The sequence below is a fragment of the Thalassophryne amazonica genome, chromosome 9, assembly GCF_902500255.1.
Source record: "Thalassophryne amazonica chromosome 9, fThaAma1.1, whole genome shotgun sequence".
NCBI lineage: Eukaryota > Metazoa > Chordata > Actinopteri > Batrachoidiformes > Batrachoididae > Thalassophryne > Thalassophryne amazonica.
In genome coordinates this window covers 101,880,037-101,906,360 of record NC_047111.1, presented here as the reverse complement: position 1 = coordinate 101,906,360, position 26,324 = coordinate 101,880,037, and the positions used below count along the sequence as shown (strand labels likewise).

General features: G+C 44.3%; 1 protein-coding gene across 4 annotated transcripts in view; it reads right to left on the bottom strand.

The window, feature by feature from the left end:
• Positions 1–26,324, bottom strand: part of ntm (neurotrimin) — a 568,623-nt gene that overhangs the window by 85,775 nt on the left and 456,524 nt on the right. For 3 of the 4 annotated variants that reach the window (XM_034178866.1, XM_034178869.1, XM_034178870.1), the window contains exon 3: positions 15,121–15,261. In XM_034178866.1, the coding sequence (XP_034034757.1) occupies positions 15,121–15,261 (141 nt within the window). The remainder of the gene's footprint in view (positions 1–15,120; positions 15,262–26,324) is intronic. The other variant, XM_034178867.1, reaches the window with a different exon arrangement.

Sequence of the window (26,324 nt, the reverse complement as noted above, 5' to 3'; positions counted from 1 at the left end):
TCGTCAGACTCATTGATTGTGCAGCTAAGGCTAAGCTAACGTTAGCTGATAAAACAGTGGTGCACTACCGTCACAATTTATTTTCAATTACTCACTCACCTCAGACAAGTTTGCAGAAGCGCCGCTGCTCAAACTGGGTGTGTGTATATATCAAAAAGAGAAGAATTTCGGATTAAGTGTGTCTGCTCGTTCACACCGACTGCTGTTTCTCGCTGACCGGGTCTGTGCATGTCTGGCTCCACCCAGCTGCACTCTGAAGAGTTGCTGAAAAAAGCTCCTCCCGCTAGGGTGACGTCTGTCAATCATTTTCTGTTATTTGCTCCAAATTTTGTAGTTATGACTTGCAGACTGCATGCGCTTGACCTGCTCCCCCCAAAAGAGGATTTGCCTGATCCGTGAGAGCCTCATTTTCAAGTTGGAAAAGCCGGATTTCTGGATTTATCCGGAAGAATCACACCTGATTCATTGTCCACACCAGCCATTGCAGAAGGCTGCAGACCCAGCATGCACTGGGTGAGATGTAGGATGCACACAGGACAGGCTGCTGTTACACCTGTTTTCTGACCTGAAGCATGTGCAATGCGGGTTTCCTTAACCAATGTCAAGTCAGAGTTAATCTGAATACTGCTGTTGGGAAAGTGTAGTGACACGGACCCACAACAGGGGGCGTAAATGAACGGACAATGGAAGGAGTTAAATTAGAACACTTTACTGTTGTGAATGTCACAACCAAACACAGCAGATTACAGAATGTAGACAAGTCAATTAATAAAGGTGTCGTGTGGGCAGGCTTGACGATAGGAGACGCCCGTCTGGAGACGAACCGGAACCACACGATTTCCACTGCCACCGAACCCGAGGGATACTGGAGCCGTCAAGTCCCGAAGTCCCCAGGTGGCCACCGTCACGGCATGTCGGATCTGGTACTGCTGGCAGAAAGCAAAGACAGTCAAGGGTGGGTGTGTGAACACCCAGTAACAATCCTGGTGGGAATTCCACCTCCACCTCTCACTCTATAACTTGCAGAGTACTGTAGTGATTCCTCAGGGGAAAAGAGTGCCTTCTAGCGCTCTCTCAGCTTCCACCGACAGAGGTACCGGTACTCCTGCAAACACTCACAATATACAAATAATATTGTAACACAATGGCTGAGGATATTACCTCTTGAAGAAGATGATATCTCGGCAATGTGGTGGAGGTGTCTTCCTGCTTTTATTCCAGATGTGAGTAGATGATTAGTGACAGCTGTCATGGATGATGAGTGACAGCTGTCACCACGGCTTGTTCCTGGAGGCGGCAGCGCCCTCTCGTGCCCGAAGCCCGCACTTCAGGCAGGGCGCCCTCCGGTGGTGGGCCAGCAGTACCTCCTCTTCTGGCGGCCCACACAACAACTGCATTTCTATTCTTATTCTGCATTTGTATTGTGTAGTATGTTTTAAACGAGTTTTTATTGTTTTATGGCATTTTAGTTTCTTCCAATGTGCCTTGCTGTGAAATAAATTTCCCTTGCAGCACAATAAAGACCTAAATTGAACAGTGTTGGGAACACAGGAAAATATATCTTAAGCCAATTTACTCAGTAGGTATGAAAAATATTCACCAAGGAACACTCAGCAGTGGTAAAGCCAAAGTGACTGTAAAGACCAACCTTGAGTGATTGATACATAACAGTGGATCAAAACATCATTGCCAAGATCCGTTACACCAGGGTCTGTCATGTCGCGGGGTTGTGTCATTGCCTTTCATAAAGGTGGTTTACACTTCAGTGAAGGCAGCATTTATGCAGAAAGGTACACAGGCATTTTAGAGCAACATATTCTGCCTTCAGAATGACAACTTTTCCAGGAAAGTCCATGCATTTTTCAGCAACACAAAGCAAACCCACATTCTGCACACATTACTAAGGTGCAGCTGCTGGAGAAGAGGGTAAGGGTATTGGACTGGTCTTGCCTGCAGTCCTGTAGTGATAATGAAAACATTGCTGCTTATTCTGGCAGCAATTAGGTAAATTGTTGGTGACACTCACGTTAACAAACACAGATGTAAACACAAAGGACAATATCGAGATCAGCAACAATGATCAAGGTAATGTGCGTATATTGTGTGATAAAATAAGATTGCACTTTTTTCTCATTAATGAGATGCATGTCCCTGGAGAAAGAGGCCAAAATTTTGATGTCAACATTTGGATTTGGACCAACTGGTCAGTGACAACAGGGAAGGGAGAGGAAAACAGAAAAATAATATATAATATGATATTTTTAATATTTATTTTATTTATTTTATGTTTTATACAGGTAAGGTACAGTACATTTTCAATTTGGAGGTTTTGCGCACATTGTCTATAACTTTTTTTTTTTAGAGTGAGAGAAATGCTGAATAAATGCATTGTGTAACTAAAAAAAATAATCGTTTGAATAATCGTGATTTCAATATTTACCTAAATAATCGTGATACTGATTTTTTCCATAATCGAGCAGCCCTACGTGATATATCATAAAATGTACATTAATCTATTGGTTAATAATACTGTCACGAAAAGCACCACATTTTTGTGATGGGAGCACAAATTCATTTCATAATGGGAGCACAAAATGCAGAGTGATGCGGGGGGAGGAGGTTGGAGAGTGATGGTTAGGATTAGGGGAAGGGAGAGGGTTTGGCTATGATTAGGGCTATGAGTAGGTCACTAAAATTAACATTAAATCGGTGTGTAACTTTGCAAAAACAATGTTGGACTCTGTAGTTTTCTCTGGGCCCCTCCCCAATCAGACCGGGAGTGACATGTTTAGCCGCATGTTCTCCTTGAATTGCTGTCTGTCTGAGTGGTGTCCAAAAAATGAGGTGGGCTTCATAGATAATTGGCAAAGCTTCTGGGGAAAACCTGGTCTTGTTAGGAGAGACAGCATCCATCCCACTTTGGATGGAGCAGCTCTCATTTCTAGAAATCTGGCCAATTTTCTTAAATCCTCCAAACCGTGACTATCCAGGGTTGGGACCAGGAAGCAGAGTTGTAGTCTTACACACCTCTCTGCAGCTTCTCTCCCCCTGCCATCCCCTCATTACCCCATCCCCGTAGAGACGGTGCCTGCTCCCAGACTACCAATAACCAGCAAAAATCTATTTAAGCATAAAAATTCAAAAAGAAAAAATAATATAGCACCTTCAACTGCACCACAGACTAAAACAGTTAAATGTGGTCTATTAAACATTAGGTCTCTCTCTTCTAAGTCCCTGTTGGTAAATGATATAATAATTGATCAACATATTGATTTATTCTGCCTTACAGAAACCTGGTTACAGCAGGATGAATATGTTAGTTTAAATGAGTCAACACCCCCGAGTCACACTAACTGTCAGAATGCTCGTAGCATGGGCCGGGGCGGAGGATTAGCAGCAATCTTCCATTCCAGCTTATTAATTAATCAAAAACCCAGACAGAGCTTTAATTCATTTGAAAGCTTGTCTCTTAGTCTTGTCCATCCAAATTGGAAGTCCCAAAAACCAGTTTTATTTGTTATTATCTATCGTCCACCTGGTCGTTACTGTGAGTTTCTCTGTGAATTTTCAGACCTTTTGTCTGACTTAGTGCTAAGCTCAGATAAGATAATTATAGTGGGCGATTTTAACATCCACACAGATGCTGAGAATGACAGCCTCAACACTGCATTTAATCTATTATTAGACTCTATTGGCTTTGCTCAAATAGTAAATGAGTCCACCCACCACTTTAATCATATCTTAGATCTTGTTCTGACTTATGGTATGGAAATAGAAGACTTAACAGTATTCCCTGAAAACTCCCTTCTGTCTGATCATTTCTTAATAACATTTACATTTACTCTGATGGACTACCCAGCAGTGGGGAATAAGTTTCATTACACTAGAAGTCTTTCAGAAAGCGCTGTAACTAGGTTTAAGGATATGATTCCTTCTTTATGTTCTCTAATGCCATATACCAACACAGTGCAGAGTAGCTACCTAAACTCTGTAAGTGAGATAGAGTATCTCGTCAATAGTTTTACATCCTCATTGAAGACAACTTTGGATGCTGTAGCTCCTCTAAAAAAGAGAGCTTTAAATCAGAAGTGCCTGACTCCGTGGTATAACTCACAAACTCGTAGCTTAAAGCAGATAACCCGTAAGTTGGAGAGGAAATGGCGTCTCACTAATTTAGAAGATCTTCACTTAGCCTGGAAAAAGAGTCTGTTGCTCTATAAAAAAGCCCTCCGTAAAGCTAGGACATCTTTCTACTCATCACTAATTGAAGAAAATAAGAACAACCCCAGGTTTCTTTTCAGCACTGTAGCCAGGCTGACAAAGAGTCAGAGCTCTATTGAGCTGAGTATTCCATTAACTTTAACTAGTAATGACTTCATGACTTTCTTTGCTAACAAAATTTTAACTATTAGAGAAAAAATTACTCATAACCATCCCAAAGACGTATCGTTATCTTTGGCTGCTTTCAGTGATGCCGGTATTTGGTTAGACTCTTTCTCTCCGATTGTTCTGTCTGAGTTATTTTCATTAGTTACTTCATCCAAACCATCAACATGTTTATTAGACCCCATTCCTACCAGGCCGCTCAAGGAAGCCCTACCATTATTTAATGCTTCAATCTTAAATATGATCAATCTATCTTTGTTAGTTGGCTATGTACCACAGGCTTTTAAGGTGGCAGTAATTAAACCATTACTTAAAAAGCCATCACTTGACCCAGCTATCTTAGCTAATTATAGGCCAATCTCCAACCTTCCTTTTCTCTCAAAAATTCTTGAAAGGGTAGTTGTAAAACAGCTAACTGATCATCTGCAGAGGAATGGTCTATTTGAAGAGTTTCAGTCAGGTTTTAGAATTCATCATAGTACAGAAACAGCATTAGTGAAGGTTACAAATGATCTTCTTATGGCCTCAGACAGTGGACTCATCTCTGAGCTTGTTCTGTTAGACCTCAGTGCTGCTTTTGATACTGTTGACCATAAAATTTTATTACAGAGATTAGAGCATGCCATAGGTATTAAAGGCACTGCGCTGCGGTGGTTTGAATCATATTTGTCTAATAGATTACAATTTGTTCCACAAGGTTCTGTGCTAGGACCAATTTTATTCACTTTATACATGCTTCCCTTAGGCAGTATTATTAGACGGTATTGCTTAAATTTTCATTGTTACGCAGATGATACCCAGCTTTATCTATCCATGAAGCCAGAGGACACACACCAATTAGCTAAACTGCAGGATTGTCTTACAGACATAAAGACATGGATGACCTCTAATTTCCTGCTTTTAAACTCAGATAAAACTGAAGTTATTGTACTTGGCCCCACAAATCTTAGAAACATGGTGTCTAAGCAGATCCTTACTCTGGATGGCATTACCCTGACCTCTAGTAATACTGTGAGAAATCTTGGAGTCATTTTTGATCAGGATATGTCATTCAAAGCGCATATTAAACAAATATGTAGGACTGCTTTTTTGCATTTACGCAATATCTCTAAAATCAGAAAGGTCTTGTCTCAGAGTGATGCTGAAAAACTAATTCATGCATTTATTTCCTCTAGGCTGGACTATTGCAATTCATTATTATCAGGTTGTCCTAGAAGTTCCCTAAAAAGCCTTCAGTTAATTCAAAATGCTGCAGCTAGAGTACTGACGGGGACTAGAAGGAGAGAGCATATCTCACCCATATTGGCCTCTCTTCATTGGCTTCCTGTTAATTCTAGAATAGAATTTAAAATTCTTCTTCTTACTTATAAGGTTTTGAATAATCAGGTCCCATCTTATCTTAGGGACCTCGTAGTACCATATCACCCCAATAGAGCGCTTCGCTCTCAGACTGCAGGCTTACTTGTAGTTCCTAGGGTTTGTAAGAGTAGAATGGGAGGCAGAGCCTTCAGCTTTCAGGCTCCTCTCCTGTGGAACCAGCTCCTAATTCAGATCAGGGAGACAGACACCCTCTCTACTTTTAAGATTAGGCTTAAAACTTTCCTTTTTGCTAAAGCTTATAGTTAGGGCTGGATCAGGTGACCCTGAACCATCCCTTAGTTATGCTGCTATAGACGTAGACTGCTGGGGGGTTCCCATGATGCACTGTTTCTTTCTCTTTTTGCTCTGTATGCACCACTCTGCATTTAATCATTAGTGATCGATCTCTGCTCCACTCCACAGCATGTCTTTTTCCTGGTTCTCTCCCTCAGCCCCAACCAGTCCCAGCAGAAGACTGCCCCTCCCTGAGCCTGGTTCTGCTGGAGGTTTATTCCTGTTAAAAGGGAGTTTTTCCTTCCCACTGTAGCCAAGTGCTTGCTCACAGGGGGTCGTTTTGACCGTTGGGGTTTTACATAATTATTGTATGGCCTTGCCTTACAATAAAAAGCGCCTTGGGGCAACTGTTTGTTGTGATTTGGCGCTGTATAAAAAAATTGATTGATTGATTGATTGATTGATTAGGGTTAGGGGCAGGGTTCAGGTCAGAAATAGTAAAATTAAATTAAATAAAAACACAAAGCATAAAAAGAGTGAGACTGGGCTGGCCTATCCTAGCAGTCATAGGGCGTAAGGTGGGGTACACCCTAGGCATGACATCAGTCTATCGCAGGGCCACATATACAGTAGACAAACACATTCACATAACTATGGTCAATTCAGAGTCATCAATTCACCTAACCTGCATGTCTTTGGAAGTGGAAGGAAGCCAGACCATGCGGACCCAAGTGAACACAAGGAGAACATGCAAACTCTACACAGACAGGACCAGGTGGGAAGTGATTCCATGACCTTCTTGCTGCCAGGCAACAGTGCTAACCACTAAGCCACTGTACAGCCCTCGATCCCAACATCCAATCTTAAAGAGTTAGCTTTGATGGCTTGACAAATAGTGTACAACACTCATACCAGGGTGATCAGTGCCATATTATGACTTTAAACTCCAAGAACATCGAATATTTTGATGCTTACATGGGTCGAGCAGGCAAAAACCTGCCACAGGCCACATGGACGAGGGATGGAGCTTGGACTCATCCTGTTCATAGAGAAGCCGCAGGACTGTGTTACTGATAAATGTTGACAGTGGAGTTCTCTGCACTCAAATCATGGAACGACACCACAAGTCAACAGAAAGACACTCTAATCTCTTGTAAAGCTGCCTCGACAGTGACACAGTTGTTGTCCCCAGACTTCTGAAGCTTTGACCCCAAAAAAGAAGAAGAAAGCAAAACAATGGAGACAGCGTTTCTATTCTCTGACACAATGCTCACAGAGTAATGTATTCACAAGCATGTAACATTTTGCAAATGGGAATCATTGTCTCCTCCCTCTGCTTATCTCCTTACAGACAGGTCAGTCACACTCTTGTCATATTAACATTTCAATTCCCAGATCCCTGCTATAACACAAAGGACAGCACAGATGAAAGCACAAAAGCTCTGGTTTTAAAGCAGAATTCATTATGAATGACAAGAAGCACAGCGGCATGCAGAAACAGCAACAAGCACGTGTTGTCTCTCTGCTGTAAGTAAACAAAATTATGTTTAAAATAATGTTTAGCAAGCACAACTACTCTGATATTGGACATACTTAAACAATCCTACAAGTGCCGTGCTTGTCTTTGGCTAACGCTTCGTAGTTTAATATTCTCTGTGCTAATCCAGCCATCCAAAGTGCCTCCATCCCATTTTTATCCATCCAATTATCCTAATTAATTTTCCCAATTACAAGAGGGCCAGTTTATTTTCTTGCAAACAATTACGTTGCAATAATGATCTGTGAACAGGTACTGACGGCTAAGAATAGCAGCATGAAATTCAGCAGGGGTCAGCACAAGGTCAAAGAGCAGTGATAAATACAGAGTGATGAGAGGAAGCGAGAAAGTCAGAGAGAAGATTGGAGGGCAGCATATCTCAAAATTGAGCCCAGCTACACTAAGGCATCAAATTGCGACACTTGGGCGGAGCCTTTGGCATCAAATACTGATGCTGGATGTAAGCTTCACACTGGCTGCAGCAGACAAACACCATTAATTCTTTATTCTCATGTTTGCATGTAACTCAAAGCTGAAGCTGCCTGAATTTTGGGTTTCACGTTGGAGATGTACCAGAAGCCCAGTAACGGTGTTGTAATTTCACACCAAGGCCTGCCTGTGTGATCAGACAGTTCACTGTCAAGCACTTTTACACCTGCCACCTTTACACTTTTACACCACTGACATCATATCTGCTGCCGATCAGTGAATACCAGCAGGTATTCAATGTCAACTTGCACAATGAGAGAATTTCATGTGAGTGGCTCTAAGAAAGCAAAAAGGCATCTTAAAGATCTGCGTCATTATAGCAAGGGTAACAGAAGATTAGTCTGTGATGGTGGACATGACCATGAGCATATTTTCTCGAGTATATGCCGCACCAGTGAATAAGATACACCTGGCGAGAAAATAAAAAGCCTATTAAAGACAGAAAAAACATATAAGTTGCACCATTTTCCTGTATTATTAGCTCTTTAATTTGAGATTTTTATGCACTCTTGCAGTGTATAATTGGTATTTATTCTTTTATTACTGGAGTTTATTTTATTTAGTGCTTTAATACTAATACTAATAATAACAACATTAATAATATAAATAATAATAATAATAACAACAATTATTATGAATATTATTCAAAACTGTAAGTTGTGTTTCTCAGGAGAAATCGATCCTTCGGAATCTCTTTCCATAACTCTTCACATCTTAAAGCTCAAGAACTGTAAAACTCTCAAAATCTATTTTTATATATTAGTCATTGGAGGTCAAAGCTCTGCATGCAAAAAAAAAAAAAACAAAACAATTAAACAAACAACCAAATATCATTTCTGGCATTTATAATTACCTTTTTTTTTTCTATTAATTTTGGGTTTCAAGATGGAAATGTAACAAAAGCTGTGGTACATTTACAAATGCTCAAATCACACGCTAGATGGTGAGAAAAGCTGCTGAAATGTGCAGCAAGGTCTTGACTGTTCATTCATTTGAGAAGTTAACTGGCCAACAAAGGGTTTTAGGTATATAAGTCATTGGACTACTAACCACCGGAGGTGGAAGAAGAACTGAAGTTTTGTACTTAAGTAAAAGTAGAAGTACCCTGCGAAATATTTACTCAAGTAAAAGTAGAAGTAGTACACCAAAAATGTACTTAAGTAAAAGTACTAAGTACTAACTTTTAAATTTACTTTTGAGTACAAAAGTACAAGATTCAAGTACAAAAGAACAGATTCTACCTTTGCAAAATCAAATCTTAATGCTATTTTAAAATACTGGGCTACTTGACCACACCTGCTGAGCTTGTCAAGTCATAATCTGCACATAGCATTTGACATAATGGTGAAGCATACAGTTAGCCTTGCCTCAAGATGCTTTTTCAAATTTGATGGCAAATTTTTAAACGCCATCAATTCCTTGATCTTCGGCCTGCATGGAACACACCTAAAGACAACAGAGTTGTCTTTATAATGTTGGAACTGAAATATTTTCTCTAGGTATGGCCATGGACTTGTGTCACCTGTCTTCGAGTCCATTGTTCTTCTTCTGAATTCTGAATATTCATGCAATGCTTTGCATCCTTGGGTGCTTTGAGTGGAAGGGTTCTGACCCGTCAGATACTTACCTGATTGGTTGAAATGTACAGTAGCAATGACAGTAGCAAATATCCACGCAGCACAACAGGAAAACTTTTTAATGCAGTATTTTCAGACTAAATGTAACGAGTAACGACGTCAGTTCCAGAAATGTAAGGAGTAGAAAGTAAAGATAATTGTCACAAAAATGTAATGAAGTAAAAGTATGCATTTTTATTTTTACTTAAGTAAAGTACAAATTCCAGAAAAACTACTTAAGTACAGTAACGAAGTAAAAATACTTCGTTACATTCCACCTCTGCTAACCACCCCCTCCCCCCCCCCCCAAAAAAATCTGACTTGTGCTCCAGAAAATGTTACTTTAACAATAATCTTAGGTGCCCATGTCATTCCAGATTGATGAATTCCTGTTTGTAAAATTTAGCAATAAAAAGTCTAATTAATAACCCTAATACTAGCCCTAACCATAAAACCTAACCCCAACAATTAAAAGTATACTTGAAATAATTACTGAATTTTTAATTTTACTAAATGTCAAAATAAAAGACAAGTGCATGTTTCTTAAAATACAATCTTTTTTTTTTAACTGTCAAACTGGAATTTGTCTGACACCACCTGACTCAGCATTGAAGAACTAATAAGAGTTGAGCCCTTATTAAGGTTTTGTTCACATTACCATCTGTAGATGTTTGGATCTCATTATTTTTATTTTTACATGTATGTGACACAAATCAGATTTTTTCTGGATGAAAACTAACTTGAATTTGGGGACCTCACTTCTGCCCAGTGCAAGGTAGTACATGGAACACTAAGGGTTTGATGTGCTAAAAATGAGATGTCCTCAGCCACAACACTGGTAGAATGCTATCAGGAGGAAGCAGAAAGTGACTGTGCCATAGACCGCCACGAACGTAGCCTAGAGTCAAGCGCAGAGATGTTCTGTACTGACCATTAAATTAAATTAAACACAAATGGAAAAATATAAAACTTCACCTTGTATGAGGTTAAATTTGTGATTATCCAAAAGCATACTTTGTCAATTTGAGAAAATCCGTTGTCATTTTAAGTATAGATACAGTGCCAATCCACATTTTTCTATGTTACAGCCTTATTTCAAAATGGAGCAAATTAATTTTTTCCCTCAAAATTCTACTCACAACACCTCATAATGACAGCATGAAAAAGTCAATCTTCTCATCAGACCAGAGAAGTTTATTTCTCATGGTCTGAGAGTCTCAAAGGTCTACAGACAATTCCTTTGACTTCATGCTTGTTCGTACTCTGACATGCACTGTCAACTGTGGGATCTTATATATAGACAGGTGTGTGCCTTTTCAAATCATGTCCAATCAAATGAATTTACCCCAGGTGGACTCCAATTAAGCTGTAGAAACATCTCAAGTATGATCAGTAAAAATATGATGCACCTGGGCTCAGCAAAGGCTGTGAATACTTGTACTTGTACTTGTGATTTCTTAGTTTTTTTATTTTTAATAAATGTGCAAAAATCTCAAAAAAAAAAAAACTGTGGAAAAAAGTGAAGTGCAGTGAATACTTTTTGAATGCTCTCTGCCAAAACTCTGTTCGTGCACTCACATAGTCCCTGCTCGCTCACAGATATTCATATCTCTATGTCTGCACTCAGACATACTGCTGCTTGTACAGATTACTTATGCTCCAACTTAAACTCTTCCTCATGCTCAAACTGTGTTTGTGCACTCCAGAATCTTGTGCTCACAGATCTCTGTTCTTGTTCTTGGATATTTGTGATGCAATCATGCCAAAGTACCCCAAATAACAGAATGTCAGATATGATGCTGACCAATGAGGTCATCCTTGAGGGTGCACCTGCTTTGCATCTTACAGCGCACCTTATGGGCAAAGCATTTAATAAGTCCTGAAAAATTTTTACTAAACTATGGGTTATGCCTACTACTCCAGCTTGGCATGTGTAGCTGTCAGGGTTTTGCCAGGCGACAGGAGGTAAGGGTGGAGCAATGTAATGACTGCAACATCAAAATGTGGGTTAGACAGTCTCATGTTAGACCGGTTTGTTCCAGCTTCCACTGTGTCTAAAAGCCCGGTCACACGGCATACGAAGATTCCCGAAGGAAGGGAAAAAAGTAAAAAAGTCACAAACCCTTGAGACAAGGTGGACGAATGAGCTTTTGACTTCTCCCATCACTGAATAGCCTGCGAATCAAAAACAAAACACACAAAAAGCACAAAAGGAACGAAAGTGGAACAAAACAAAACCGAATCTAACAATGATATCCATGCTTTAAATGAAACGTGCCCGAAGCCACTGCTGGAGCAGTGTGTGTCTGCATCCTGCTCTGCATCCTGCGACTCGGCGCTGGGATGGAGCTTTTAATCTGGACAAGCAACCAGAGCAAGTGGATCCATCAACGTGCCCAAAGATCTCCACAGTGGGTCGGATTGCGTGCTTCTGTTTGCAGCTCCAGGATGCAGACACACAGTGCTCCAGCAGTGGCTCCAGGTGCATTTCATTCAAAGCGTGGAGATCAACGTTAGCTTCAGCTTTGTTTTGTTCCTCTTTCGTTCCTTTTGCGCTCTTGATTTGCAGGCTATTGAATTGTCGTATCCCGTGTGACTGGGCCTTAAAGGGCTGAAGCCTGAAGACCTTTGTGGGGCACAGACCTTAGAAGGATGAAGACCCTGAATTGGGACACAGCCATAGATTCACACTCCAGAGCAGAAGAAGAAGCAACAAGAACAAGACAACAACGGCAAGTCAGCTAAGTTTAGCTAAGGTAAGGGTATTATCTTTTTCAACTTATTTGGTTCGTGTTATAATCAAATTAACAGTCATTAAATTTAAATTAAATCAAAATTAAAATTAAATCAAACAGTTTGCTTGCATTTCGTGCTACAATAACAGATGACCTTGCTAGCCACTGATCACTAACATTGTCTTTGTGTCATAAATAAATAAATGTTTAATTAAATTACACGTTTACCTCAGTAAAAGAAGCAGTTTACCTGCATTTTGTGCCTGGTACAAAAAACATTAATTTTCTCATTATCTTCTGAATGCTAATGTTGAATCTGCATTATGAATAATGTGCTGATTAAATTCATTTGCATCTTGTTGCATGAAGCAGTAGCACCACATTTAAAAAATAGGTATTATACCCTGGTGTGACATTTTGTTTCCCCTTCATGGTGCATTTTTTGACTAATGTGGTTTATATTCTGGAAAATACATTTACTGAGCCCTACTTTGCGCTCAGGTTGTCTGTTGTATAAGTACCAAAAAGGAGTTGGACATGCCATCAATACCCCGGCACTATGCTCCTTGCACTGTGCACCACAAATATCAAGACTGAGCCTTTGATCACCGAACCAGTGACTGCTGTGAGAACAAACAGATCTGACCTTTTCTCAGTAGTGTGAACATACCAAATCAGTTTTTGTTTTTAACTATGATTATCATTAGACTTGGCTAATTTTAACATAAGTGACTATCAGATTTGTATTCTGTAAATGTGACTGTGGCGTGAAGCATCAGACCAGATACAAATTAGCTAAAGCATAAGAACCGTCTATACCAGTGATATGGTTAAATTCAAATTCAGGCACTTGAGCTGGTAATGTGACACAGTAATTAACTGACACTTAAGTAGTGTCAGGGTAGTTGTAAAACAGCTAACTGATCATCTGCAGAGGAATGGTCTATTTGAAGAGTTTCAGTCAGGTTTTAGAATTCATCATAGTACAGAAACAGCATTAGTGAAGGTTACAAATGATCTTCTTATGGCCTCAGACAGTGGACTCATCTCTGTGCTTGTTCTGTTAGACCTCAGTGCTGCTTTTGATACTGTTGACCATAAAATTTTATTACAGAGATTAGAGCATGCCATAGGTATTAAAGGCACTGCGCTGCGGTGGTTTGAATCCTATTTATCTAATAGATTACAATTTGTTCATGTAAATGGGGAATCTTCTTCACAGACTAAGGTTAATTATGGAGTTCCACAAGGTTCTGTGCTAGGGCCAATTTTATTCACCTTATACATGCTTCCCTTAGGCACTATTATTAGACGACATTGCTTAAATTTTCATTGTTATGCAGATGATACCCAGCTTTATCTATCCATGAAGCCAGAGGACACACACCAATTAGCTAAACTGCAGGATTGTCTTACAGACATAAAGACATGGATGACCTCTAATTTCCTGCTTTCAAACTCAGATAAAACTGAAGTTATTGTACTTGGCCCCACAAATCTTAGAAACATGGTGTCTAACCAGATCCTTACTCTGGATGGCATTACCCTGACCTCTAGTAATACTGTGAGAAATCTTGGAGTCATTTTTGATCAGGATATGTCATTCAATGCGCATATTAAACAAATATGTAGGACTGCTTTTTTGCATTTATGCAATATCTCTAAAATTAGAAAGGTCTTGTCTCAGAGTGATGCTGAAAAACTAATTCATGCATTTATTTCCTCTAGGCTGGACTATTGTAATTTATTATTATCAGGTTGTCCTAAAAGTTCCCTGAAAAGCCTTCAGTTGGTTCAGAATGCTGCAGCTAGAGTACTAGCGGGGACTAGAAGGAGAGCATGTCTCACCCGTGTTGGCCTCTCTTCATTGGCTTCCTGTTAATTCTAGAATAGAATTTAAAATTCTCCTTCTTACTTATAAGGTTTTGAATAATCAGGTCCCATCTTATCTTAGGGACCTCATAGTACGATATCACCCCAATAGAGCGCTTCGCTCTCAGACTGCAGGCTTACTTGTAGTTCCTAGGGTTTGTAAGAGTAGAATGGGAGGCAGAGCCTTCAGCTTTCAGGCTCCTCTCCTGTGGAACCAGCTCCCAATTCGGATCAGGGAGACAGACACCCTCTCTACTTTTAAGATTAGGCTTAAAACTTTCCTTTTTGCTAAAACTTATAGTTAGGGCTGGATCAGGTGACCCTGAACCATCCCTTAGTTATGCTGCTATAGACTTAGACTGCTGGGGGGTTCCCATGATGCACTGAGTGTTTCTTTCTCTTTTTGCTCTGTATGCACCACTCTGCATTTAATCATTAGTGATTGATCTCTGCTCCCCTCCACAGCATGTCTTTTTCCTGGTTCTCTCCCTCAGCCCCAACCAGTCCCAGCAGAAGACTGCCCCTCCCTGAGCCTGGTTCTGCTGGAGGTTTCTTCCTGTTAAAAGGGAGTTTTTCCTTCCCACTGTCGCCAAGTGCTTGCTCACAGGGGATCGTTTTGACCGTTGGGGTTTTTACGTAATTATTGTATGGCCTTGCCTTACAATATAAAGGGCCTTGGGGCAACTGTTTGTTGTGATTTGGCGCTATATAAATAAAACTGATTGATTGATTGATTGACTTCATAATAAAAAAATGAAGTATAACTCACACACACACACACACACACACACACACACACACACACACACACACACACACACACACACACACACACACACACACACACACACACACTCAACAGAAACACATAATATAAAGCTCGTATACTTACAGAAAAACATGTTACCTGAAGACGAGCTGAGTTTCCAGCTAATGGTAGGATCTGGTTTTCCGCTGGCTTGGCACATCAGCGTCACATTAGATCCTTCGTTTACCACAATGTCTCTGGAGAAGTTGATGATTTTTGGTGGTACTGTGGGGAATAAAAGGTAAAAATCAATCAATAAATAAATAAATATAAATTAAAAAATTGAATGTGAATAATTTCCAGTTCGTTACATATTAGCACAATTATCTGACAAATTTACACACCTGAAAAAATTATTCCAGAAGATGAACTGATGAATTATATATATAAAAAAAGCTAGAACTGAGGAAGAACTGTTTTTTTTTTTTTTTTTTTTTTGCAGTTGAAAGTATAAAGGGAATAAAGGGAAATATAAGAAAATATCTCTCTCATCAGGACAATGGCTCTGAAACACTCAACCAGCAGGATGATTCTCCAGGTGTGAACAGGTGAATATTCTTCCACCTTATATTGCAAAGGAAGGCACCCTGTCCACCTTAAAGGAGAACTAAGCCTTATACTGTTAGGGCCCCGTGGACTATTGGTGCTGGTGCTGGTCACCCAAATTCTGTAAGACTCCCCATATGCCACACCAATTGTACTGTTGTTTTCAGAAGTTGAAATATTGTGAAATTTGTCTCTATAATGTACTCTTATGCTCAGTCCAAACCAAACTAGAAAACCTTAAGCCTTGACACATTTGCCAAACAACATTTATTAACCAGTATATACCTTGTTTTTAGCACTAAATCGGTCATTTCTGTGCTTGACTCAATGAAATAGATCCCTCAGAGAATGGTTGACAGATACAGTAGAAACACACACAGAGACATACAATAGACCATTTCGAATGTGCATGCTCAGCGGTGTGCAAATCTCATGGGGTACTAGAGGCATGTTTGTAGTGAGGCTGTTAAAAGCCCTTTATCCCAGCAGGTGGTGGCTACGAGGACAGGACAAGCTATTTTGGACAGGCTATTCTGCCTCCGCCCTCTCGTGCACTTCATTGTGACAGTCCCACCTGCTTTCTGTGCCGGATGCTGTATATAAAATAATTATTTTGTAGCGGATTAATCATTTTCTTTCAAAGCTTGGCAGTTGAAAACACCTCTAATTGCTTCTGGAATCACAGAGGACTGTTTCATCTGGACCTTTTTTTTCATCTCTCTCTCTCTCTCTTGTGCGCTGAGGTGGAGAATGTACGAGGTCTGTTAGAAAAGTATCCAACCTTTTTATTTTTTCAAAAACCTGATGGATTTGAATCACGTGTGCTTGCATGAGCCAACCTTGAGCCTTCGTGTGCATGCGTGATTTTTTTCACGCCTGTCGGTTGCGTCATTTGCTTGTAAGCAGCCTTTGTGTGAGGACATGTGCAGTGCGCTCAGTGGATTTTCATTTCAAGGAAATGGCAGAACGACTGGAGCAGCACGACTGCATCAAATTTTGCCAGAAACTGGGCAATAGCCAGGTGGAAACCATTCAGATTATTCAGACGGCTTTCGGTGACGATCCTATGGGCATCACACAGATTAAGGAGCGGTACAACCGGTTTAAAGATGGGCGAACAACGGTGGAGGGTGCGCCGCGCTCTGGTCGGCATCAACACGCTGAAACGACCGGATCATTTCCAAAGTGAACGCTGTGGTGATGTGGCACCGTCGTGTGATTATCTGAGAAACTGCGGAAGAGGTGGACATCAGCACTTTTTTGGCACATTCCACTGTGACAGAACATTTTGCCATGAAAAGAGTGGCGGTGAAATTCATCGGCACGAAGCTGATGGCGTAGCAACAGCGCCTCCGTGATGAAGCCTCACAGGACATGCCCTGACATGTCCAGCTTGTCCACAATTTCTCGGATAGTCACACGACTGAAAAGCCACCGAAAGCCGTCTGAATCTTCTGAATGGTTGACGAGCTGGACATGTTACAACATGTCCTGTGAGACTTCAACACAGAGGCGCTGTTGCTGCACCATCAGCTTCATGCCGATGATTTTCGCCGCCACTCTTTTCATGGCAAAATCTTCTTTCACAGTGGAATGTGCCGAAAAAGTGCTGATTTCCACCTCTTCCGCAATTTCTCGGATAATCACACGATGGTCCCACATCACCACAGCGTTCACTTTGGAAATGATCCGGTCGTTTCAGCGTGTTGATGCCAATCGGAGCGCGGCGCGCCCTCCACCGTTGTGCGGCCATCTTTAAACTGGTTGTACCGCTACTTAATCTGTGTGATGCCCAGAGGATCGTCACCGAAAGCCATCTGAATAATCCGAATGGTTTCCACCTGGCTGTCGCCCAGTTTGTGGCAAAATTTGATGCAGCCGCGCTGCTCCAGTCGTTCCGCCATTTCCTTGAAATGAAAATCCGCTGAGCGCACTGCACGTCCTCACACAAAGGCTGCTTACAAGCAAATGACACAACCGACAGGCGTGAAAAAAATCACGCATGCGCACGAAGGTTCAAGGTTGGCTCATGCAAGCACGTGATTCAAATCCACCAGGTTTTTGAAAAAAATAAAAAGGTTGGTTACTTTTCTAACAGACCTCGTATTTGGAAGATCTTAAAAGGTATTTGTTGTAATGTTTTTATTGTAATAGCTTGGTAAAAGTGTTGCATGTCCATTCCATATTTATAAGCAGCTGTCAAAGTATGTTTATGATAGATTTAACATCTTGATATAATGGATCAGATAAGCTCTGCTGTGTGTGCATGCTGATGCATTATGCAGAACGCCAGCTTGCAAAAGAGTGATTTTGGAGACAATAATGGATGAACACAAAGTTAAAAGTTGGATCACCAGTGAGCCACAGAAGAAATAGAGCCAGTGAGAAAAAGTGCATTTAATGACTCTGGAACACAGAAGCCTGGTGCACGGATGCGCACACCAGCCGAACTGCGTTTAGACAATGTGACAAGATTCTGAATGGATGGTGTGAATTGAAAACCCACACTTTACGGGGACCAAGTGTGGGAGGGCTGGAGGGTTGGACCAAACCCAGGCCTAAAAGTACACCAAAGTCGCGCTACATGGCGCTACATGGATCATATGTGGCTTGATGTGGATCATATGCGGCAACACGAGGCTGGATGGAGCTCAAATAAGAGGTCGGTCATGGCTCATTAGAGGCTGATACCTGGCACATGAGGTACAGAGAGGCACACAGAGGTGCCTTAGTACTGGATATGTGATAGCATAAACATGGATCATCTTTGAATAATCGCTGACACACCCATGCGTGGCTCATTATTCATGACTTTTATTCGGTGGGACAGAGGCTTAATGTACAGTGCATCCAGAAAGTATTCACAATGCTTCCCTTTTTCCACTTTTTGTTATGTTACAGCCTTTTTCCAAAATGGAGTAAATTTATTTTACCCTCAAAATTCTCCTCACAACACCCCATAATGACAACATGAAAAGTTTTTTTGAAATTCTGAAATTTATTAAAAGAAAAAATAGCTAGGTGAAGCACTGTGTATACTTTCCGGATGCAGTGTATGCTATTCCATTTTCGTAGCTCCATAGACACACAGAGCCCTCTGTGTCATTGTGAACCCTCTCCAAGCCCCTCTCACAGTGATGTGGGCCTCACAAAAATTGAAACTACACATAAAAATGATGGTGAGTCTGTGATTTGTCACTTTACCTGTTTCACTCCCTCATCTCCTGTCATATTTTAAGTGTTTACATTGTGCCCGGCGAGTACATTCCAATCATGGATCAAATAAGAGGCATGTTTGGCAGAGGATGTCCCCAAATATGACCATCTTTACAACACAGCATTGAAAAACTACAAAGATGCTCAAATCATCAGCAGTTTATGGAGAGAAATTGCATGTAATGTTGGTTTGGAGGTTGATGATTGTATAAAGAAGTGGAGGTCATTTAGGGACAAATTTGTCCATCTCAAGAAAAAAAAAAAAGCCAGCAGCAGTGGCAATGCAGGCTTCAAGAAAGTCCCTGCATCCTACTGTCCTGGCAGGAAATTGTACCACCAATGTGACGGAGAACTTTTGATGGAGAAAGCCATGCCCACGTTATGGAGTTGTAGAAACATAAAAAGGGCGTAAGCATGTACTCCCAACTCTGCTGTTGGCATAAGGATGACCTGACACCATCCAGATCCAAGACCGACAACCTTACTTAGCACCTTTAGGCACATATTGTGGCGCTTTGGGATTACTTTTCAATGCTATGCTGATGATACTCAGTTATACATGCATAACTGCTGGTAATCTCATCCACATAAAATCCTAAGAAGACTGGCTTGCATCAGTGAGAAGTTGGATGACTAGAAATTTTGTACTTTTAAACTCTGATAAGACTGAAATGATCGTTCTTGGTCCATTGAGACATCGGCATCAATTTGACAAGTTAACACTTAACCTAGGCTCGTGTGTCTTACATCACATTGACAAAGTGAGGAACCTTGGGGTAATTTTTGATCCTACATTGTCCTTTGACCTCCACATTAGAAATATTACAAGGACCGCTTTCTTCCACCTGTGAAATATAGCGAAGATTCGTCCCATCCTGTCAATGGCTGATGCTGAGACCCTGATCCATGCATTTATCTCTTCTAGATTGGACTACTGCAATGTTCTATTTTCTGGTTTACCGCAGTCCAGCATTAGGGCTCTCCAATTGGTTCAAAATGCTGGAGCCAGACTTTTGACACGAAGCAGAAAGTTCAACCACACGGACTGGCGGACTGGCACCTCCCTACCTAGCTGACCTAAACCTTACGTACCGGCCCGCACATTGCGTTCTCAGGGTGCAGGACTACTTAGTGTCCCTATGGTGAATAAGAAGTCTGCAGACCACAGAGCTATCTCTTATTGTGCCCGTGTTCTGTGGAATAATCTCCCTACATCAATCAAACAGTCAGATTTCTGTGGAGACTTTCAAGTCCAGACTTAAGATGCCCTTATTTTCCCTTTGGTATGGCTAGCATACTGGCATACCTTAGTATTTCCTGTTTTTCTTGTGGTTTAATGCTGACAAATTATAATGTATTTCTTGTCTTTCTGATGCTTGATTCTGTTTGTTCCTCTCTGTTTAAGGTGCAGCTCCATCCAGAGATGGGTGTGGTATTTGTGCTGGAGACCCTCCTGTCCTGTGATCCAATAGTATTTCCTGTATATTCATTTTGTAAATTGTTCTGTAATTTATGTTTGTAGCATGGCCCAAGCAGAGGGTCACTCCTTTGATGCTGGTCTGCTTGAGGTTTCTTCCGTAGAGGGAGTTTTTCCTTACCACTGCTGCTCTGGGGGTTAGTAAGGTTAGACCTTACTTGTGTGAAGAGCCTTGAGGCAACTCTGTTGTGATTTGGCACTATATAAATTAAAATAAATTGAAATTACTTATATGAATACTTTGGTTAATGATAGATTCAGGAGGTGTTTGCTGAAAGAGCTGCCGTGGAGAGACAAGGGCAAGCCAAGCAACCCAAAGACATCCAAGAGCACGGACAAGGTCCAAAAGGTGAGGTCTAGTTCAGCTGCTTCCAGTGAGCCTTTTACAGTTTCTAAACACCTGAAAAATACGGACTTGGTGTTTTCTTTTTGTGATGACTGCAGCAGTACACTTGAATGTTGTAGACCAATGGTTCTCAATCTTTTGCAATGACTACGACTTTAGAAAATATTTGGCTTTGTAAATACTATCATTACAACTGGAAGTAAAAGCGTCACATCACTCCATTAATTCATGATCAGCATTCACCACAGACATCTGGCATCTCTTCAGCATCCTGCTCACGACAAAAATCCCATTAATGATCCACCGAGTGTTGTGTGGGCCGCTGAAGAGGAGGTACTGCTGGCCCACCACCAGCAGAGGGCACCCTGCCTGGAGTGCGGGCTCCAGGCACCAGAGGGCGCTGCCGCCTCACAGGAGTAGCCGGGGTGACAGCTGACACTCATCACCTATGACAGCTGTCACCACTCATCGGATCAGCATCGGTATATCAGCAAGACGTCATCTCCACCTCTTTGCCGGGATATCGTTCTACCTGGAAGGTAATGTACCTCAGCTGACTGTTTGACAGTATTCTTTGTGACTTTGTGCGTTGTTACTGTGGACTACTTTTCCAACGAGAGGTGGAGGTAGCTTTCCTGCTATACGGATTCCTGGGTGCAAACGCGCCCTCATTTAATTGCTTTTTGTTCCTCGCCAGCAGTACCAGGTCCGACACGCGGAGGCAGTGGCCACCTGGGAGTTCGGGACTTGGCGGCTCCAGTATTCCTGGGGTCTGGTGGCGGAGGAAATCGTGTGGTTCCGGTTCTGCTTTGGACAGGCATCTCCTATCTTCGAGCCTGCCCACACAACATCTTTGTGAATTGACTCTGGTCTATTGTTGTAATCTGTTGTATTTGTTGTGCACATTCACAACAGTAAAGTGTGGTTATTTGACCTACTCCATTGTCCGTTCATTTGCGCCCCCTGTTGTGGGTCCGTGTACCTACACTTTCCCAACAGGATATCTCGGCCAACGTCATGGATCCCGAGGGGCGTCAACCGGCTGTTGAACGGCCAATGGAAGAACAGGGCGCACAGGCGTCCGCAGGAGGAATGATCGGTGAGTTGCAGCGGATCCTCACCGCTTTCACGGCTCGGTTGGATTTAATGACCGAGCAGAACGTCCTCCTTAACCGCAGGGTGGAGGCTCTCGCCGCGCAGGTGGAAGCGCACCCTCAGGGCGCTGCTGCGGCTCTCCCTCCTGTCTACCCTGTGCGTAACAGTGACGTTCCACAGGTCGTTCAACGACCCCTTCCACCTTCCCCGGAAGCATACATAAGCCCTCCAGAGCCGTACGGAGGTTGTGTGGAGACGTGCGCGGACTTCCTTATGCAGTGTTCGCTCGTCTTCGCACAACGTCCTGTCATGTACGCCACTGATGCCAGCAAGATAGCTTATGTAATAAACCTGCTTCGCGGTGAGGCACGCGCTTGGGCTACAGCACTCTGGGAGCAGAATTCACGGCTCCTTCAGACATATGATGGGTTTGTGAGGGAGTTCAGAACAGTGTTCGATCACCCAAATAGAGGAGAGACCGCTTCAGCCGTGCTGCTGTCAATGAGACAGGGGCGCCGGAGCGCAGCTGCCTATGCAGTCGACTTCCGCATCGCGGCTGCGAGGTCCGGCTGGAATAGCACTGCCCTCCGCGCCGCCTTTGTAAACGGACTGTCGTTAGTCCTAAAGGAGCACCTGGTGGCTAAGGACGAACCGCAGGATTTAGATGGGCTTATTGATCTAGTTATATGATTAGACAATCGGTTAGAAGAACGCCGTCGGGAACGAGACGAAGGGCGTGGCCGGGCACGCGCCGTCCCTCTCCCTTCCGGTTCCGACCGCGTTCCGCCCTCCCCACACTCCACGGCCCCTACGCTCCGTGTGGTTACAGCTCCCCCTGCTGACGAAGCTATGGACACGAGCAGGGCCACATTTAGGGCACCAGATAGACAGAGGAGGCTGGCCCGCGGAGCGTGTTTTGTTTGTGGCTCGATAGAGCATCAGGTAAGAGACTTCCCCGAGCGGTTAAACACCAACGCCCGCCCCTACAAACTGGGCTAGGGGTGGCTGAGACATTCACGTGGGACACACCCACATTGCCACACGACTCCCAGTTACAATCCTTTATGAGGATTTAACCCTGAAGGCCCCAGCACTGGTGGACACGGGCTCTGAAGGGAATCTGTTAGACAGCAGATGGGCCAGGGAGATAGGGCTCCCTCTGGTGGCGCTTACCTCGCCTGTGCAGGTGCGGGCACTAGATGGCTCCCTTCTCCCTCCAATCACACATAAGACACCACCAGTAACTCTGGTGGTGTCAGGAAATCACCGGGAGGAGATCGAGTTTTTTGTGACTCCTGCTACCTCCCGTGTGATTTTAGGGTTCCCCTGGATGTTAAAACACAATCCCCGGATCGATTGGCCATCCGGGGTAGTGGTTCAGTGGAGCGAGACCTGCCATCGGGTATGTTTAGGTTCCTCGGTTCCTCCCGGTTCCCAGGCTAAGGAGGAGGTCAGAGTCCCGCCCAATCTAGGGACGGTGCCGGTGGAGTACCATGACCTTGTGGATGTGTTCAGTAAGGATCTGGCGCTCACCCTTCCCCCCCACCATCCGTACGATTGTGCCATTGATTTGGTTCCAGGCGTTGAGTTCCCGTCCAGCAGGTTGTACAACCTCTCACGACCTGAGCGCGAATCAATGGAGACCTACATCCGGGACTCTTTAGCTGCCGGGTTGATCCGGAATTCCACTTCCCCGATGGGTGCAGGTTTCTTTTTTGTGGGAAAAAAGGATGGCGGACTACGTCCATGCATTGATTACAGGGGGCTGAACGAAATCACGGTTCGTAACCGATACCCATTGCCCTTGTTGGATTCGATGTTCACGCCCCTGCATGGAGCCCAAATGTTCACCAAGCTCGATCTTAGGAATGCGTATCACCTGGTTCGGATCCGGAAGGGAGACGAGTGGAAGACGGCATTTAACACCCCGTTAGGTCACTTTGAGTACCTGGTCATGCCGTTCGGTCTTACAAACACCCCCGCAACGTTCCAAGCGTTGGTTAATGATGTCTTGCGGGATTTCCTGCACCGATTCGTCTTCGTATATCTGGATGACATACTCATCTTTTCTCCGGATCCTGAGACCCATGTCCGGCATGTACGTCAGGTCCTGCAGCGGTTATTAGAGAACCGGCTGTTTGTGAAGGGCGAGAAGTGCGAATTTCACCGCACTTCTTTGTCCTTCCTGGGGTTTATCATCTCCCCTAACTCCGTCGCTCCTGATCCGGCCAAGGTCGCGGCGGTGAGAGACTGGCCCCAACCCACCAGCCGTAGGAAGCTGCAACAGTTGCTCGGCTTTGCTAATTTTTACAGGAGGTTCATTAAGGGCTACAGTCAGGTAGTTAGCCCCCTGACAGCCCTGACCTCACCAAAAGTCCCCTTCACCTGGTCGGATCGTTGCGATGCCGCGTTCAAGGAGTTGAAACGGCGCTTCTCGTCTGCACCCGTTCTGGTGCAGCCCGATCCTAGTCGCCAGTTAGTGGTTGAAGTGGATGCCTCAGACTCAGGGATAGGAGCTGTGCTTTCCCAGAGCGGGAAGACCGATAAGGTCCTTCACCCGTGTGCCTATTTTTCCCGCAGGTTGACCCCGGCCGAACGGAACTATGACGTCGGCAATCGAGAACTCCTTGCGGTGAAAGAGGCTCTTGAAGAGTGGAGACATCTGTTGGAGGGAACGTCCGTGCCATTCACGGTTTTCACTGACCACCGGAACCTGGAGTATATCAGGACCGCCAAGCGGCTGAACCCCAGGCAAGCCCGCTGGTCACTGTTCTTCGGCCGTTTTGACTTCCGGATCACCTACCGTCCCAGGACCAAAAAACAGAAATCGGATGCCTTGTCCCGGGTACATGAAGATGAAGTCAAAGCGGAGTTGTCGGATCCACCGGAACCCATCATCCCGGAGTCCACTATCGTGGCCACCCTTACCTGGGACGTAGAGAGAACCATCCAGGAGGCCCTGGCACGAAGCCCGGACCCCGGAACTGGGCTGAAGAACAGACTCTACGTCCCACCAGAAGCTAGGGCTGCAGTCCTGGACTTCTGTCACGGCTCTAAACTCTCCTGTCATCCAGGGGTGCGAAGAACCGTGGCAGTTGTCCGGCAGCGTTTCTGGTGGGCGTCCCTAGAGGCCGACGTCCGGGATTATATCCAGGCCTGCACCACCTGCGCCAGGGGCAAGGCTGACCATCGCAGGGCTTCGGGACTGCTCCAGCCGCTGCCCGTGCCCCATCGCCCCTGGTCCCACATCGGCCTGGATTTTGTCACGGGCCTCCCACCGTCCCAGGGCAACTCCACCATCCTCACGATAGTGGACCGATTCTCCAAGGCGGCCCACTTCGTGGCCCTCCCGAAGCTCCCGACGGCCCAGGAGACAGCGGACCTCCTGGTCCACCACGTCGTCCGGCTGCATGGGATCCCAACAGACATCGTCTCCGATCGCGGCCCCCAGTTCTCCTCGCAAGTCTGGAGGAGCTTCTGCTGGGAACTGGGGGCCACGGTGAGTCTCTCATCCGGGTATCATCCCCAGACCAACGGGCAAGCAGAACGGGCCAATCAGGAGGTGGAGCAGGCCCTACGTTGCGTGACAGCCGCGCACCCGGCGGCCTGGAGTACCCATCTGGCCTGGATCGAGTATGCCCATAACAGCCAGGTGTCGTCAGCCACCGGCCTCTCCCCTTTCGAGGTGTGTCTGGGGTACCAACCTCCTTTGTTTCCGGTGGTTGAGGGAGAGGTCGGTGTGCCCTCGGTCCAGACCCACCTACGGAAGTGCCGTCGGGTGTGGCGTGCCGCCCGTTCTGCCTTGCTAAGGGCCCGGATGAGGACGAAGGCCCATGCAGACCATCGGCGGACCCCGGCCCCTACGTACCGGCCAGGGCAGGCAGTCTGGTTGTCTACTAAGGACATTCCCCTACAAGTGGACTCCCCTCAACTGCAGGACCGGTATATCGGTCCGTTTAGGATCATCAAGGTACAGCTTCCGGCCTCACTGCGGATCCATCCCGTTTTCCACGTGTCCCGGATCAAGCCCCATCACACCTCACCCCTCTGTGCTCCGGGTCCGGCACCACCTCCTGCCCGGATCATCGATGGCGAGCCGGCTTGGACTGTGCGCCGGCTCTTAGATGTCCGTAGGATGGGCCGGGGCTTCCAGTATTTGGTGGACTGGGAGGGGTACGGACCTGAAGAACGCTCCTGGGTGAAGAGGAGCTTCATCCTGGACCCGGCCCTCCTGGCCGATTTCTACCGCCGCCACCCGACAAGCCTGGTCGGTCACCAGGAGGTGCCCGTTGAGGGGGGGGGGTCCTGTTGTGTGGGCCGCTGAAGAGGAGGTACTGCTGGCCCACCACCACCAGAGGGCACCCTGCCTGGAGTGCGGGCTCCAGGCACCAGAGGGCGCTGCCGCCTCACAGGAGTAGCCGGGGTGACAGCTGACACTCATCACCTATGACAGCTGTCACCACTCATCGGATCAGCATCGGTATATCAGCAAGACGTCATCTCCACCTCTTTGCCGAGATATCGTTCTACCTGGAAGGTAACGTACCTCAGCTGACTGTTGACAGTATTCTTTGTGACTTTGTGCGTTGTTATTGTGGACTACTTTTC